Raw genomic sequence first — 19,467 nt, forward strand, 5'->3', positions numbered from 1 at the left:
ATGCGAATGCACCTTTTCTTTGTTACTGTGGGGGTATTGGCTAAAGAATCTCTAGCACACACTGTTTCAAGGGCATAACAACATCTCACTATGCAACTATTCTTCTTTTTATTAACATAGGTTCTACTTAATCAGAAAATCCTTAGCATGAATTTACCTTCCGTTTTGTTTTCATTGTCTCCTTCATCAGCTCAGGAGTGATAGGTAAAGCATCTTTATATCTAATAATTGGCACAGGAGTATTCTCTAGTTCTATTATAGCAGCTTCGAAAAGTCTCATCTTAGGATCATTCTCCCATTTCTTTGCTGATATTTGCAACTTAACTCTATCCTCAATTTCGTTGGCATGGGACACTTAACCTTTAAAAGTCTCATCAAGATATGATTTCATTGCACATAAATCTAGCTTCACACCAACCACCTCCTTATGTAGTTTTTCCATTGGAACCTAAAAATCAAAACTAAATAAAGAAACATATTAATATTTGAGGCTTCAATGACATATTGATAACTCTAGTCGAGCATAACAATTGACCCTTAACATCCTTTAGACATTCATTTTGACTCGCAATCAAGAAGGGGCACGAATATATGAAAACTAATATAGCAAGATTTATAAAACAATTAAACTAGGTTAGTGTTTGTGAATGCTTAAGAAAGGCTATATGTCGTCTGTTACCAATTTGTGATAGGAAAACCAACTAAGATTAAAAATACAATACATAAACTCACCTAGGAAACACTCATTAGCTAATATAAGTGAAAACACCCATCAATGAGTAAGAATAATAAATAAATCAAACGATTAAGAAGATAATCGATTTGTAATATTGAATGAAAGTAAAACTAATAATTTAGTATAAGTTTCCAATAAAACTGGAAGTAATAAAGCATGCACAATACCACATAGCAAAAGAAGATGGAACAAGAGAAAACATGAAAAGAAGCATAAGATGCTAGAAGTGCCCTCCAAGTAAACGACACATACCTTGGAAGTTAGAATTGGGTCAGGTCAATATGATCAGAATAAGCCTTTCACAAGATTAGCACTTCTATTACTTCTCAAGAAGAAGGTACCGGTATCATCATAAAAAACACAAGAATTACTACTTGGTAGACATAATGAAACTAAGAAACAAAACAAAGGAACAAAAAGAAAAATAACATAAAAAGCTAAAAACTTATAAGCAATGGGAAATGGATACGTGTATACCTCGAATATGTGAAGTCCACTGATATCCTTTAATGAACCAATGCTAATAAAACTGTCACCTCTTAAGGTAATGATCGTTGAAGACAAAACAAATGAAGAAACGACTAGAGACGTGGGGGTAATTTGAAGCTTGAACGTGGGGGTTGTGAGTTATGAAATACCTCCAAAATAATCTCAGCAGTTTCTTTTTAGCTAGCGTATGTTTACCTTGAGTTCGTTTACCTTGTCAACGTTTTCAATATATGGATTCGTGGGCTTTTCTCTTTTGGGCCTTTTGTGGACTTAAATTTGAGTAGTGCTACACGGACCTACTTTTTAGATCTACTATTGAACTCACTATTTGGATAACGTTAGTTTGCATTGCAATACACACGAACACATATCTCTATGTAAATCAATGATTAGGACTTTTGACACATCAGTAGGTTCAAATAGTAGGTCAAATAAGTGGGTCGGTGTAGCATTACTGTTTAAATTTTTTTTTTTTAAAAAACAAACAAACAAACAAACAAACAAAACCTACAGACCTATTAAGACGACGGACACATATCTCTATTTTTAGATCTACTATTCTAAATACAAGAAATTACTATATGAACATTCATTGTTCATACTCATTCATACATCAACATGAGTATAAACAATCAATGTTCATACCTTAACATGAGTTATGAGCAATCACTATTCACATGAACAATCTATCATAGTCCATATCTATTTGGGATATGAACAATCATTGTTCATAAGTTCATACCTTAACATAATGTGTAATTCGTAATAACACATATTGGAGTATGAACAATCATTGTTCATAAGTTCAAATTCGGGATATTTGTCATTATAGGAGAGATATATAAAGTCTTTATCTGAGCTTCAGTGGACAACATTTAATTTGGAAGGAAAAAAATGCTCAAAGATTTCAGCAAACATCTAAATTAAACCAGCTTCAATTGTCTATAACAAGAAGGTAAGAGACATAAAGAACTACTTGCAAGAGCTAAAAGTTATTTAAGTATATATACTTAGGTTGATGTATTGAAGAAGGCGATAAAGAGGTTGAATTGGAATCTTACTCCACCAGAGCTAGCAATGTAATCAACAAGCTTGAGAAACCACCTGGTATTGTCTAGTCTTAAGGATATGGGTTTTTTTTATAATCACTCATAAAAACCCAATCTCCACATTTTAATAGCCCACGAACTCAGTTTTTAAATTTTAATAACTCTTAAGGACGAAATGAGCTATGAACACTCATTGTTCATACTATACATCAACATGAGCTATAAGTATGAATAATGACTGTGCCTACCTATAATGATTGTTCATACCTATTTGGGGGGGTTCATACCTCAACCTGAGCTATAATATCTCATTGTTCATACATTAACATGAGTTATGAGCAATCACTATTCATATGAACAATTATTATTCACATCTATTTGGGGTTATTGAGCAAACACATAAGTTGATTTTACTTCCCTCCTAAACCAAAAATTGAAAAATAAAAACGTTATTGAACCCTAACATAGTTCTTTTTCTCTTCAACCAAGGCCGCAAATATTGTCTGATATATCAATATATCAAAATATGGGTACACGATATGGAAATAATGTGATATTTCGATGAGATATTTTGATTCATTTTTGGACCAATATATATCAGCAATATATCCGATATATATCGATTGACTTGTTGACTGTTTGACCGATTTTATTGACTATTGACAGATAATTCTGACATATGTCGTTATATATTAGCGATATATCAGATATATAATGATATGTATCGAAATTTTAACTATTTCAAAAAAGCTGGAATCTCTTAAATATCGATATTTCGGTTTTGGGTGGGGGGCAAAATATCGGCAGATATGGAAAAATTGGACCGTGTAGATTTGCCTCGTTGCCCACATTTCAGATGAAGTACAATTTTCAATTTTGTTTCAATTTATCGGAATTTTCAAAATTTCAAAACTTTAAAAAATTTCAAGAATTTATCTTCCCGGCTTCCCCACACACCACGTCCAAACCCACGATCACCATGTTGTCCCCCTCCACTTTCAAATGGATCTCCACATTCTCTACTTCTGCTCCATTTATTACCTCACCTCCCAATTGGATACATCAACCATCAACAGTCAACTTTTGTTCTCCGCTTTGTTTATTTTTCAACTCTCGTGTCAGCACTAAAAGATAATATTTTATGTGTTCTATATGTTCTATGCATTAGTTCTTCATGTTTAGTTAATGAACACATGTTATCAATTATTCCCAATTATTCTCTACAATTTTTCTGATAGTATATGCAACCTACTCCAAATCAAACCTCCTATTATCAAATCCAACCTCCTATTATCAAATTCCAGAAAAGGTAATTTAGTTAAACCCCAATTACTTCTTGTTCTCAAATACCCCTTGTTATTTTTTCCCCTGAGTTATAGTATATTCAAGACTTTGCATTATTTGTATATGTATATATTTAAAATGTTGTGCATATGTATATTAGCCTCACTGTGTATAATTCATTTACTGATAAGACTTTGCATTATCTGTATATGTATATATTTAAAATGTTGTGCATATGTATATTAGCCTCATTGTGTATAATTCATTTACTGATAAGACTTTGCATTATCTTCTTGAACCTTTATAGGTGTAGCCTCTGATAATACTTTGAAATAATGAGTGAGAATGAATGTATTTTGCCCCACTAGTTATACTTGTGATTTAAATTAAGGTTGTATCATGTTTAGTAAATGAAGATACACCTTACGACTACTAGCTTACTTCGCATGTAGGTGGTGAATGCCTCATACCTGAATCTATAGTGTTTACTCTGAGGCAAATGCATCACCTGGAAAAGCTTTCAAGTGTGATAAGGAACCAATCGGTCTCACTAAATGCATGTTTTTTTACTTGGGAATTGAAAATGAATGGTTCACTCATTTGGGGCCTAGTTTATGAGTATTAGTCGGTTTTGGAGAATTTGGATGTAGACAATGTTCGTGACAGCCCCTGAGGTCAGTGGAAGTACTTCTGATATCTCCGATGGAGGGGTAAACTTTGGGATTATTCCCAAGATGAAATATAATGCATTGTTGTAATTTGTGTCTTTGTGCTGTAATTTGATAATAGGAGGTTGGAATTTGATAATAGGAGGTTAAATTTGAACGTTGGAAAGGTTTAATTAAGAAAATGAAGTAACTAGTTAACCATTTTACAGTGCTAAAAAATCGCCAGATAGTATATACAATGCTGCTGATGTTGTCCTAGGTCTAATTGTTTATTTATTTATTTTTTCTCTTAGATTTCCAAGTTCTAATGGATCAACTAGAAGAGGAGGTGGCTGGTCTGAAAATAAACTTGTATGCAATAAAAGAGTACATTGATGAGGCTTTTATTGGCATAGTGTCCCACATCAACAATATTAAGAAAAGAATCCAGGTGATTAAAGAAAAAAAGAAATTTGCAAATGAAGGAGACAATGATGAAGAACTTGTTTAGGGATGCTTCACCCGGCACTCCTGGACTAATGAAGGAGACAATGAAAAGAAAAAAGAAGGTAAATTCGTGTAAAGGTTTTTATGATTAAGTAGGAATTAATAAAATAAAAAATTGTTGAATAGTGAGATGTTTTTGTAGGTAGAGTATCTCGGGGATGTTGAAATACCTTCCTATACTCATTGCTACTTTCACTATATGGATAAAGTTCCAGAAGTTGTGAGGCCATTCACTTTGGATATTGAAGAACCAATGGGATATGGAACCGGTGGTTTTATGGCCTTGGCTTTAGCATTGGGTTATCGTAAAGAGAATTGGATAAAAGTACAAGCATATCTATTGGTAGAGTTGAGTTGCTTTAAGCAAGAGTATGTAAAGATGTTCAGTGTTCATGGGTTTAAAAATTGTGTGGAGATCCTTTCAAAATCTGGTACGGATGAATTTATGATGATGCCTAAAGTTGGTTATCTTGCAGCTTCGAAGTATCATACTGTCGTTGTCTTTTTCTCAGAGGCAAAGTCCATCACTTTTCTCCCACTGAGATCAGCTATCCCTAGAAATGGCCCTAAAGTTATAAGTATTGGGCTTGTCGAGAACAAAATGCTAAAGCTCAAGCTCAAAACAAACTATCCTATGCCAGAAATAGCGAAGCTTTGGTTTGACTATCATTATCCTACTAACGTTGATTGGGAAACGTATTTTCAATCACGCTTTGATGCATACAAGAAGGTTGTTGGTACTTCCGAATCCCAAGGAAAAAAGCGTGGTAGTGGTGGACTTTGATGGACTGGATAGGAGCAATTTTACTTCCTTGTTTTGGTTTTCTTAAAACTTATCTCGTTCGGGTAGAGAAGTTTGTAGTTCATGTTGTATTTATTTCAACTAGGTGTTTTGATAGATAGTCCTCTTTAGTGGTCTTTCATTAGTGTCAATAAGTACAATATTCTAATTTTTGAATTTGAGTTATTTTGTTTGTTTATAGTCTTTCTTTAGTGTTGATGTATTAGAACCCTATTTTCCTTGTTACTATATTTTCTACAGGTCATTGCCTGCTATCATTCCTCCTGTTTCTACAGGTCCATTGTAATAAATGGTGATTAGCATGAAGATTTCACTTCAGAAATCCAAAGTGTAAGAATGTAAGATAAATAATCCTATATCGTTTCTCAAAATCACTAGAAGTCGGGCCCTTATCCATAATGCATTTATTAGTTACAATATGTCTTGTTTTTTATGTTGACACTAGATGGTAGTTAAGAGATTCTTTAATTATTTAATTTTAAACATTATTTGATAATCTTTATTCTAGTTCTTTGTTGCAAGAACTTAGGAATGACGTGTTGAGGGTTGCTATACGGACGTGACAGAGACATCACAAAAATCTTGGCTAAAACTCGTGTCAGTAGTTCTAGCTTTCAGGTCAGTTTCATAAAGGATTCTGGAATATTTTGGCAGGATTAAGAATTTATGTTAACAACTCCCAGAGAGCGAATTGAAGGAAGTTATCAATCAATTTAATGAGGTGAAAAACACCCCTTTGGAGAGTTCTAGATTCTCAAATTGCAAATGGGACCCTATGTATTATTTGTGAAAATTGTCTGTTGCTTCCATGTCATGTCAATATTTGCCAAGTAGGATTGAAGTGTTTATTAATGTCAAAAGGAGAAAAGAAAAGTATTGTACATTGTTGGAAAGTAAGGAGTACGTACTACTGTACTAGCCTCCTACTTCACCAGTTCAAACTCAAGCAAACCTATACTAGATTTTATCAGGTACCTCCCATTTAAAGACCAATGGGGGTGGTTATGTTTTTACCATCACGTATGAAACTTCTCCAGGGTTGTTCTTTGCAGCTCCATCTGTATTGACCTTAGTCACATTTGCATTCGGTAAATTACACAGTTATGGAGAACATCTTTGTCTTGAGTCTTGCAGTTCGCCATTGTTCACATAGTGACATAGCTAAAGCCTAGATTTTTGGTTAAACTGTAAAAGTCACATGCTGGGTGTAAGTGTTAGATGAGACTGTACGTAGTGTAGCTTGATTTGGCCATATCGTGATATTTCGCCACTGCTCTCAGGTTTGTTTTCTCTTTCTAGCTCCAAAAAATTATTATTATTTATAGTTATGCTCTACTGTATTGTTTTGTAGTCATGCATTTGTATTGATGATAAATAAATAATATGTTCAAGGATCAAAGAGAAGGGCAATGTTTTTTGGTGTAGAAATGGATGTAGTGAACTTATGAGGAGAAAATAAGTTGGGGTTTTATGAAATATTTTAGCTTGATGAAGCTCAGCTCGTCTTTAGATATATATTATAGCTATACCCTTTTGTCTCTATTTTTCAAGCTTTCACAGAGTCTCTAATATTTGCAAAACACTAAAGCAAATTATGGAAAAATAGGAGACACAACCTAAATTGCTAAAAATAGTCTCTCAAAAAAGTGAAACACTTTGCCGACAAAATAAGCTCTTACTAAAGTATCTCTTTTTTGTTTTTTCACTCGAACAAATTCGTAAAGAAAAAATATATAACCCCGAAGTAGCAGGCAAATGATGATTGGTGAATGCCACTTTAAGCTTATGTCTGCACCGAAGGTTAAAGAGAAATCTTCACTACCTTAAAGTTTGATATTGGAAAGTCAGTTGAGGATTGCCATATATGGACATTGCTGACGCACTCACCTATCTACACTTGGCCAATTCCAAAACCATCATCCATAGGCACATATCATTTTCTTGGACCAACATTTTGGTGTAAAATTGTCTGCTTTTGTTCTTTCTAAATCAACTCCTTATGGAGAAAGGCATTTAGATGCACAAGTCGTAGGTACTTTTGGATTTATTGCGCCAGAATGCGTAGCTATAGGGAGGTATACAGAGAAGGGTGATCTTTTCGGCGAATTTATTCTAACAAATGCAAGCAAGCACGCCTTTAAAGTTTGAGGTGGCCTCATCTTTAACTACTTTGGCCTTTGTATTCTCGCACTCTGATCCTTCAAAGTTTCCAGAACTCTTTAAGCCAACATTTGCAGGTCGGCAACTTTGCAGTACCAAATACTCCTGCAACTTGCAGCAAGGTAAAAAACAAATCAATTTTATGGGCAGCCTCAAGACATGATGGAAACCATCCTCTATGAAATGAAAGGCTTAAGCTCATGAATTGTATTAATACATGGATCTAATTGCAGACAAACAAAACAAAATCCTTCCACATAGTCTAATAAGGATGGAGAAAAACAGTCAACATGTTTTTTTTAAAACCTAAATTCAACTAATTCAATCAAGGACTTTGGTGAGGTGCGGGAAAAGAGACAACATGCACACATTTTAGTGGGGATAGACACCTCATTTCTGCACATTTTCTTGGCAGCAGGCCACACTATTTATTCTATTTTAGAAATACACCATGACTCACAGTAATTAGAAACAGTCTGTGGATACAGGACTTAAATGGAGAAACTATTTATTTAACAAACACTTTGCTACACTCTAGTTGTTCGATCAGTGATACTTAACATTGTATACCAAATGGACACAATTCTAGCATAGTGTAGGCACATACCTAAGAACACACAACGTTTTTGCCACATGTCCTCATAAAAGTTATACGTATATGAACAATAACACCTAAAGTTTGAATTCGTGGGACTTTAGTTAATTAGTTGTAAGCCAATCCATCATTATCTCCTCTATGATCAATAGTTCAATAATCTGCCCATGCATATTTTCCTTCATTAATGCGGTGCATCTTTGAACTTAATAATGTGCAACAACCAAAGTGTCATCTTTATCTTTTGATTGTGGAGTCAGAACATTTGAAGAAGGCTTTGCTTTAGCAGTAAAATGGGCTTGATTGCTTGACAATTTTTTTCATAGCAGGAGTCAATAATACCCGTCTACTAGAATCTACTGATAAATACATCCAGCGACAACGTAACGACCAAACGTATTTACTTTATTTAAAATGAGCTTAACAATGCATATGGTTCGCGTTGTCAATGCGAATTAGAAGTACAATAGTAACCTGCCAACTTTGATATATATTTATCATGTCCATTGCTAAAACACCATGCCAATATTTTGAATTGCATTGTAACGTAAACAAACTCATGATCTATGTACTCAGTTCAATTGGTCAAGATTTTATGTACCTAGAACTTCGTAAATTTATCATTGCTATTTAATGGATTTATTATCTACATTGAGGAAAAGATGCAACCATGGAAATCGTAAGAATTACCCTTTTTAACCATTAAATAAAAAAATAAATATAATTCCGTTAATTCTTAGTTATATTATTAGCATTCAATTACATATATATAAATCTTTGATGATCCCACAAAGTGAATCAAGTATAATTTTTTTTTTATACATGTAATGTTTGCAAGGACACTACAAAAGGATCAATAGGATAATTAACATGAAATCAAAAACTCGATACAAATACATTGAAAGAATAACTAACGAGAAATCGGAAATTGGATAAAATTGCGTTAAACCAACCTTAAAGAATAATTAACGGGAATTGGGAAACTTGATGCAAATGCATTGAACTAACTTAAAAGAATAATTAACGGGAAATCAGAAAATAGATGGTATTGAAATAATCTCAAAATATAATTAACATGAAATCATAAACTGGAAGCAATTGCATTAAACTAACCTCAAAGAATAATTAACAGGAAATTGAAAACTTGATGCAAATGCATTGACCTAACCTCAAAAAATAATTAACAGAAAATCGGAAACTGGATGCAAATGCATTGACCTAATCTCAAAGAATAATTAACGGGAAATCGAAAAAATTAATACAACTGCATTGACCTAACCTCAAAGAAAAATAAGCAACGAGAAATCAAAAAATGGATTCAACTGCATTGAATTAACCCAAAAAAAGAATAATTACAGGAAATCATAAACTGGTGCAACTGTATTTGACTAACTTCAAAGAATAATTAACAGAAAATCGAAAGAATAGCTAACGGAAAATTGAAAACTGGATGCAACTACTTTGAAGTAACCCAAAAAAAAAAATTAACGGAAAATCGGAAACTAGATGCAACTGCATTGAATTAACCCCAAAAAACAATAATTAATGAGAAATCAAAAACTTGATGCAACGAACTGTATTAAACTAACCTCAAAGAATAATTAATGAGAAATCGGAAACTATATGCAAATGCATTAAATTAACCTCAAAGAATAATTAACGAAAAGTCGGAAACTTGATACAAATGTATTGAACTAATCTAAAAAAATAATTAATGGAAAATCGAAAACTGGATGCAATCAAATGCATTAAACTAACCTCATTGAATAATTAGAGGAGAATCGGGAGCATTGAACTAACTTCAAAAAATAATTAACGGAAATCGAAAACTGGATGTAAATGCATTGAACTAACCTCAAAGAATAATTAACGGGAAATCTGAAACTAGATGCAAAAGCATTTAACTAATCTCAGAGATTAATTAATGAAAAATCAGAAACTGGATGCAAATGGATTGAACTAATATCAAAGAATAATTAACGAAAAATCGTAAACTGGATGCAAATGCAATAAACTAAACTCAAAAAATCAGAAACGGAAAATCAGAAACTAGATGCAAATTAGTAACTACATTGAACTAACTTCTAAGAAGAATTAACGAAAAATCGAAAACTGGCATAGATGCCAATGCATTAAACTAACCTCAAAGAATAATTTACGGGAAACTTGATGCAAATTCGTTGAACTAACCTCAAAGAATAATTATTGAAAAATCAGAAACAAGATGCAAATGCATTAAACTTACCTCAAAGAAGAATAATTAACGGGAAATCGGAAACTGGATGCAACTGCATTAAACTAACCTTAGAGAATAATTAACGGGAAATCAGAAATGGAATGAAATTGCATTGAAAAACCTCAAAGAGTGATTAATGAGAAATTGGAAACTAGATGGAAATGCCTTGAGCTAACCATAAAACATCGTTGTATTATTTGTAGTGGGAATGTCTCGACATTTGAAATGGTGTTTATCATATCTCTCTTTCATATGATTGAGAATGTTTTGCTATTCAAGTAGCTTCAATATGATCCTCTCCTCATTTGATATTTTCACAAAACTTCAGTCAAACTACTATTATTAAACAATAAAAAAAAGTCGAAAGGTTTTAACAAAGGTGGGTTCTTTATATATTTCTATGGAGAGTGTGGTTTTCAGGTTGCAAGAAATGTGGATGAGTGATCAATATAATATTCATATCTCATAACTGTATAATTACAAATATTTTTCATAATAGTTTAATAGTTAGAGAAATAATTAGAAGTCTTAAACTATAAAAATGGAAAGATAAACCCAATAGCTTCTACAAGTAAAACCCTTACATTCCCTTCTATAAATTCGATATTTCTTGCAATATTTCAGAAGAATAAGGAGAGTAACACATTCAATAAAAAAAAATTTAATTGGGGAAGACAAAAAGGTATTTGGAGGATGTGCTAGCACACAAACTAGAAAGAGGTTGGGCGTTTTTGTAGGGATGTTGGGCGTACTGCCCAAGCAAAGAATCGCCATTCAAATGGGCAAGGGTGCTGGCCAGTGAAATCTGCCAAATTCATTCTTGACTTGCTGAAAAATGTAGAGAGCAATGTTGATGTGAAAGGACTGGATGTCGATTCATACATTGTATGTTTCACACATCCAAGTAAACTAAGCCCAGAAGCAAAGGCATAGGACATACCGTGCCCATGGACGAATCAACCGTACATGTCATCTCCTTGCTATATTGAATTGACTTTGTCTCAGAAGGAAGAACGGCTCATTGTAGCTCTTTCTAGAGATCAACTGAAAGACTTTTCTAGAACTTCTTAATATGATCAGCATATAGGAAATTCTTAATGAAACTTGGACAATATAGTTAGTATTATGTCGACATATCATAAACACAAACATCACTAAAAACCAATACTTTGATAAGGTTGGGCTCCCAACTATGTTTCATCAAGTAGTGTTGAAACAACTCTGTACAAAGTACTGCTTTTGTAATACTGACTATTGTCATGTGTTTCGTCAAGTGTTAATGAGAGAACTCTCTACAAAGAAATTCTTTGTATAATTTTGTAATGCTCGATTGTCTACTCATTCTCTCCCTTTATACCTTATACCTGAAGATGATCGCTCAGAGAGTTTCTTTTGTCGAATTCACCTCTCCCACGCCCAATCTTTACATCACTGGACGGTGTAGATAGGGCTGTCAATGGGTTTCAATAACCCGATAGCCGATCCGAACCAAATCGATAAAAAACGGTTTGGGTTGGGATAATTTGATTTATTTTCTATCGACCCGAAATTGAACCAAACCGATAAGATATTGGTTTGGTTTCAGGTTTGCCCTCCACCGAACCGATATGAACCCGAACCTATAAGCTGACATTTTAGTAATATTTATGATTAATTTTGTATATATTTATCAATTATGTTATTGAAATTAATTGATTTTATAGTTTTCAGTTCGGGCCGGTTTGGATTCGGTTTGCAATATTTTTATCAGTTCGGTTCGGTTTCAGATTCTCAATTTTCTTATCGGTTCGATTTGGTTTCGGGTTCCTAACTTTCTTATCGGTTCGGGTTCAGATTTTCCAAAACCCGACCCAAACCGATCCATTGACAGCCCTAGGTGTAGACATGATTTGACAAAAGGATCGAGATTCGAAAGAATAAACAGAATCCACAGAGTCCAAGTCTGATTAGCCTGATCCACCTTCTCGAAATTTAGAATATGAGAAACCTCTACATTTTCTCTCTATTTTGCTCTTTTAGAGCCATACAAAGTTCGTTGGTTCAAGGACGATGTTAATAATGTATACATGGTCATGAAATAGTACACTATAAATTAGACGAGAACCATGTGAAATGAATAATTTCAAAACCTCAAAGTATAATTAACGGGAAATTGGAAACTAAATTCATTTAAAAAAAAACGGAAACTGGATGCAATGCAACTACATCAAACTAATAACCTCAAACAATAATTGACGGGAAATCAGAAACTAGATGCACATGCATTGAACTAACATCAAAATATTGATATGCGGATCAAATATATTGAGCTAACCCCAAAGAATAATTAATGGAAAATTGGAAAATGTATGCAACTGCATGGAACTAACCCCAAAAAATAATTAATAGATAATTATACTCAAAGAATAATTTGTATCGAAAACTAGATGCAAATGCATCGAACTATGCTCAAAGAATAATTAACGGAAAATCAGAAAATGGGCAACTGTATGAAACTAACCTTAAAGAGAATCGGAAATTATATGCAAATGTATCGAACTAACCTCAAAAAATAATTAATGGATAATCGAAAATTGGATGCAAATGCATTGAACTAACCTCAAAGAATATTTAACGGGAAATCGAAAACTAGATGCAAATACATTAAACTAACCTCAAAAGACAATTAATGAGAAATCAGGAACTAGATTCAAATACATTGAACTAACCTCATAGAATAATTAATGGGAAATTGAAAACTTGATGCAAATGCATTCAACTAACCTCAAAAAATAATTAACAGAAAATCGAAAATCGAAAATTGGATAATCTTTGATGATCCCACATAGTGAATCATGTATAATTTTATTTTATGTCATGCTTGCAAAGAGGCTTTAGAAGGATCAATAGAAGTTGGTATTACACACCACCACCTTGGATAATTAACGAGAAATTGGAAACGGGATGCAAATGAATTCAACTAACCTAAAAAATAATTAACATGAAATCGCAAATTGTATGCAACTACATTGAACTAAGCTCAAAGAATAATTAGCATGAAATTAGAAACTAGATGCAAGTGCATTTTTTAACTAATTAAACTCTAAAAATAACTAATGAGAAATTGAAAACTGGATGCAATTGCATTGAACTATCTCATAGAATAATTAACAGAAAATCAGAAACTAAATTCAAATGTAATGAACTAAACTCAAAGAATAATTAACGAAAAAATATGGAAACTAGCATATAGATACAAATGCATCGAGCGAACTAACCTCAAACCTCAAAGAATAATTGACGGGAAATCGACAATTGGATGCAAATGCATTAAACCAACCTCAAAAAAAAAATTAATGAGATATCGGAAACATAATGCAACTACGCGGAACAAACCTCAAATAATAATTAACGAAAATTGAAAACTAGCATCAAATTAACATCAAAATATAATTAATGAGAAATCGAAAATTGGATGCAACTGTATTGAACTAACCTTAATGAATAATTAACGAGAAATCGGAAATTTGATGCAACTGTATTGAACTAACTTTAATGAATAATTCACAGAAAATCGGAAATTGGATGCAACTACATTGAACTAACCTCAATGAATAATTAAAGGAAAATCATAAACTAGATGCAACTACATCGAACTAACCTCAAAGAAGAATTAACGGGAAATAAAAAACTAGATGGAACTGCATGAAACTAACCTCAAAAAATAATTAACAAAAAATCGGCAACTAGATACAAACGCATTGAACTAGCCTCAAAGAATATTTAACAAGAAATCAAAAACTAAATGACCTAACTTCACAGAATAATTAACGTAAAATCAGATGCTGGACGCAACTACTTAGAACTGACCTTAAAGAATAATTAACGGAAAATCAGATACTAGACACAACTGCATGAAACTAACCTCAAAGAATAATTAACGGAAAATTAGAAGTTGGATACAACTGTATGGAACTAACCTTAAAGAATATTTATCGGGAAATCAGAAACTAAATAATTAACCTAAAGAATAACTAACGTGAAATCGAAAACTAGATGCACAATCATTGAACTAACCTAAAAAAATAATTAACATGAAATTAGAAACTGGATGTAACAACATAGAACTAACTTCATAGAATAATTAACGGAAAATCAGAAACTGAATGCAAATGTAATGAGTATGTTATTTTAATGATGAGTGAGGTTTTCATATTGCAAGAAATTTGAATGAGTGATCAATATAATAATCATATCTCATAGTTCTGCACAATTGCTAATATTTTCATAACAATTTAATATAACAGCACCCGCTCGTAGGAGGGGTTCGAAAGCTAGTTTAGCTCAAATAGCATCTTTGTAGTGTAAAATAACCGAGCTATTTGGGCTCGGCTCATTTAAGCTCAAGCTCGCTCGTTTAACTATATGAGCCGAGCTCGAGCTCAATTTAAGACTCATGTAATAAACAAGCCGAGTTTGAGCACAATAAAACTCAGCTCGTTTAGCTCGAATTCCACCCTTACATGAAAGAATAAAAAAAGATCAGTATGCAGTTAGAGGTTATCCTAGGTGATGGCCTAGGTGCATATATGACTAACCCCTTAGGAGTAATCTCAAACATGACATTAATCCTGACACGCGCTTTTGAGTGGATAGGTTCTTGAAAATTATGTTGTTAGTTATCTAGCTTTTGTTTCAATATGCATATATGGTGGAATACCAAACTCGTGTATTCGTCAGTTGTGATGACAAACACAGAGTTATAATTTACTTAATTACTTTTGGTTTTTATGAAATTAGAAAAATGTGCTTAAATTTAGTTGAAGCTCTTAAGAACATTTTCTAGTTGTATTTGTTTTTTATAAGTAATATTGTTTTAATTATGATTAGTTTGATTGTTTGAGTGATATAAAGATTGCCTCCTGTTCTTTTGTTTTTTTGTTTCTTTTTTTTCCCCTTCGTTAGTTTGTAGGCCTTAGAATAATCACGAATGGTATAATTCATACTAGGTATTGTTCAGACAGGGGAACAAAATAGAAGTGGGGTTTGTGCAGTGTCCTTGAGCAGTACATACTCTTCTCGGATCATTTTCAGATGATTCGTTAAAACCAGTTGTCTTGGTTGGAAATATGCAGGTTGGTCAATTTTGGTTTAAAAGAAGGGTTAACTAGTATTACCCCGCCAATTAGGATTTCCCCCCAACTAGATGGGAAATTAGGGTCTCCTCCCTAAATACACACAAAAAAAAGTTTGACTTTTTTTTGTGTGTATTTAAGAGACCCTAATTTCCCATCTAGTTGGGGGGAAATCCTAATTGGCTCATCTAGTAGGGGGGTAACACTAGTTCACCCTTAAAAGAATAGAGTAGTGTCATGAAATTTCTTCTTTCCATTAGTTGGAGTTGATGGCAATAGTGTACTCATTGTTTGTTTTTTTAATTTGGTAATTGCAGGATAATTTTCTAGCAAGTTTTCTATTAGGATGGGGAATCACAGTAGGAGCAGGGCTTGCGGCGTACCCAATTGATACTGTGTGAAGGAGGATGAAGATGACCTCTGGAGAAGCTATTAAGTATAAGAGCTCTCTGAATGCCTTCTCACAGATTATCAAGAATGAAGGGGCCAAGTCTCTCTTCAAGCCTTCAAGGGTGCTGGTGCAAACATCTTGTGCGCTGTTGCAGGTGCTGGTGTGCTAGCTGGTTATGACAAGCTGCAGCTGATTGTGCTCGGTAAGAAATATTGATATGGTGGTGGTGGGTAACTTGATCAAGTGGGTGATGTGTGGTCGTGAAGCTGATAATGATGAAAAGTTTGTTCTTCTTGTTTTTGACGTTAAGAATGATACGAGTAGTTTATCACTTAGTATTTGCACTAGTTGGAATTCTAATGATCAGAGTGTGATAAATGTTAGTAGGTCATATGTTGATGTATCATCATAAACTAATGGAAATATAGTGGTTCTTAAGATATTCTGTATTCTGCTTTGCATGATGGTATTTAACAATTACCAAGTTCACTTGATTCTTTCAGCTGAACTGACCGAAACAACAACACAAGAATATAAGAATAAATTTATTCGCTGAACTGACCGAAACATGAGCAAACATAGCAAATAACATCCTAACTAAAAAAAATACTAGTACAACGACTACAATGCAGCAAAATTACAAGTCTTTCAGACAAATTGAATTTTTAGCGTAGTCTATTATTCTAAAATGGACACAATTTAACAAAACAATCACTTGCTCGAGTTGGGCTTCTACTGTATCTTATCCGATGACGAATTAATCACTTATGAACCAGAGGCAACCTCCTGATCCAGTTCTGAAAACCATTGAAAATATAACCATTAGAGAAGGCATTGCAGGACCCTTATACCCAAACTCTATGTCAAAGCCACAGTGCCTAAACGAGTGAAGTGAAACAGTTGCAGGTTGTTGTCAAAGGCACCATTAGAAAAGTCAATGAACTTGAACCAGAATCCTTCTGCTAGCTCAGGTGAAATGGTAGCAGATCTTCTGGGTCTTATCTACCTTATAGCTCCGGAATAAATGGACAAAACTTTGCATACACCAGTAGATGTGGTGAATGGTGCATCTTTATAGCAAGCTACTACCTCCATGTCTGTGTGGAGATCTGCTTGCAACTTTTCAAAAATATTCAGGTTGACATAGCCATTAATAGGTTCACCTTGAAACCCAGGAAACTTTACGCGCTCCCCCACAGGAACAGAATAGGGTGGATCAACTAATTCAACCTGAAACAAATGGATGCTCATTAATAGTTTGATCGAGTAGTATCCAGTAATCATCATGAAACCAAATGCTTTGCTGTGTTGGAAACACTATTCTTGTATTTATCTCCTTTTAGACAATTAGCACGTCACTAGAGAAAATCAGGATATCAATGTTACAAGTAATTCTATACTAGATGAAATAGTGCTTACTTTAGTATGATCATCGTTGGAAGGAGCTTAAACCATTGCAAAAGGTGACTGAATGCCCCTCATTTTCACTGGTTTTAGATTACAAAGAACGTAAACCTTCCGATTCTACAAATGAGAAAGTGTAATGTCTCTAATTTCTGATTCATATTTTTTATTTTAAATGCAATAACAATGAAAATATAATTATATCTTAAACTGACATACTTGCATTTCCTCCAGAGGGATATATTTGACAAGGCTGCTAACAACCGTCCTCGGGGTTTCTTCAGCCACATCTATTTCTTGCACATAAAGAGAATCAACATCTGGATGCTTCGTAACGTCTGTAATTATGCCAACACATATATCAAGTGTAGTAATGGAAACTTCTGGTGCAGCTGCAAATTTTCGTTTTTGTCATACATTTGCAAAAAAGACACAAAAATGATAAAATAAACCAAAGTGACACTATACCAAAACAGTATATACCTAACGGTCAGAAACCGTTACTAAAAATATTTGTAACGGTTTTTTTGCGTCACAGTTTTGGCAATTCTAATTCATTATTAATATTCGTAACGGTTAGAACCGTTACATAATTATTTATTGTAACGGTTTTTTCCATAACTGAAAATATTTGCTAACGGTTTTCTTTGCTCAATTATATTACTCTTTAGTAACGGTTTTATAAAATTAGTAACGCTTTTTTGTGTTACTCTTTTCTAACATTAGTAACACTTTTATAAAATTAGTAACGCTTTTTTATGTTACTATTTTCTAACATCGGTAACGGTTTTATAAAGTTAGTAACGTTTTTTTGTGTTACTGATTTATAGAATTTGTAACGGTTAATTTTCTTTTGGTAACGGTTTTGCTATTTCGTAAGTGTTACTCATTGCAAAGCTTAGTTACGGTTTTCCACCGTTACAAAACTATTTCATATGTAAAAAAATTAATTTCCCCCAAAACCACCTTTTTTGGGAGACTACTAACATGCATAAAGATGCCCTCACTTATTGGGTATTATACAATCGTCCATAACATAAATAAGAAATCTCACAAGTACATCCAATCACATAATCTTTGATTAAAATAGCATCATCAAAACGTCTTTCATAAATAGGACTTGCCACAAATAAAATACACATTGTTTTCCAAATCAATGAGACTTGCCCTTAAACTCAAACTCTCACATCATTTGTATAGAACTAGCACCTTCAATAGTTGCAAGCATCAGAGGATGACTTTGGGATGGTATCATCAGAAAAGTCCCTTTCATCCTATACACCAATAGAAATATATAAAAAGGAGTCAGGCAGTAGAAAACAAATATGTATAGATATATACTTATATCCTATTATTAAGTAGTAGCTCCTTATACTCAAACTACGGAATTCAAAAAAGAGAATATGGTAGCAGACTAGTAGCAATAGAAACATAGTATAGACATGAAAGTTTATGTAATGCCCCAAAACCCTATAACCTTGTCAGACACCTTAACGAAAGACATAAAAATTTCAGCAGAATCTCCTCTGTATTTTCAACATTTCATATACATAAATCCTGTCATAACCTGAAAATCAAATAATATATTGACTTGTAGAACTAGCTACTCAAATATATATTGATTCGTAGAAGCAGCTACTTAACCATCTCGACCAATGCTAGTTAAGTCAAATAACCAATCCTCGAATCAAAAAGACATTATAAATTATATACCAAAATTAAAATGAAAACAATATATACATCACTTCCACTTATATCAGTGTTATTACACACCTCTATTAGTTCCAACCCGAGATACCATACTTCGAATATATATACACCAATATACATAGCTAAAAATTGTATGTTCTTTTGAAATCTTTCATAAAGATATTTGGATGCTAAACTTGCTCTTTTTTCATCATCACTTGAGTCTTACGTGTGTTCTTTGTGTTCTTTGGAATGTTCATCCTTGCAGAACTCCCTAATCCGAGGATATCTTGCATAGGAACAATAGCAGTTTGAGCCCTTTGAAGATACCGCCTCCTTAATCAATTTTCAAGATATATCATCC

The 19,467-nt window shown here is 33.3% G+C and overlaps 1 protein-coding gene and 1 long non-coding RNA gene across 2 annotated transcripts; both read left to right on the top strand.

The window, feature by feature from the left end:
- Window positions 1-4,911: 4,911 nt before the first annotated feature.
- LOC147498205 (uncharacterized) lies at window positions 4,912-5,496 on the top strand. The gene has a single exon (XM_086563177.1). It carries the CDS (start codon window positions 4,912-4,914, stop codon window positions 5,494-5,496), a length of 585 nt encoding a protein of 194 aa, XP_086419303.1.
- A 9,584-nt stretch (window positions 5,497-15,080) lies between these two features.
- Window positions 15,081-16,370, top strand: LOC147498206 (uncharacterized). Its single transcript, XR_015194230.1, has 2 exons — window positions 15,081-15,619; window positions 15,937-16,370. It is a non-coding gene; the product is annotated as an uncharacterized LOC147498206 (long non-coding RNA).
- Window positions 16,371-19,467: the final 3,097 nt, after the last annotated feature.

Source organism: Coptis chinensis, chromosome 5 (genome assembly GCF_015680905.1).
Source record: "Coptis chinensis isolate HL-2020 chromosome 5, ASM1568090v1, whole genome shotgun sequence".
NCBI lineage: Eukaryota > Viridiplantae > Streptophyta > Magnoliopsida > Ranunculales > Ranunculaceae > Coptis > Coptis chinensis.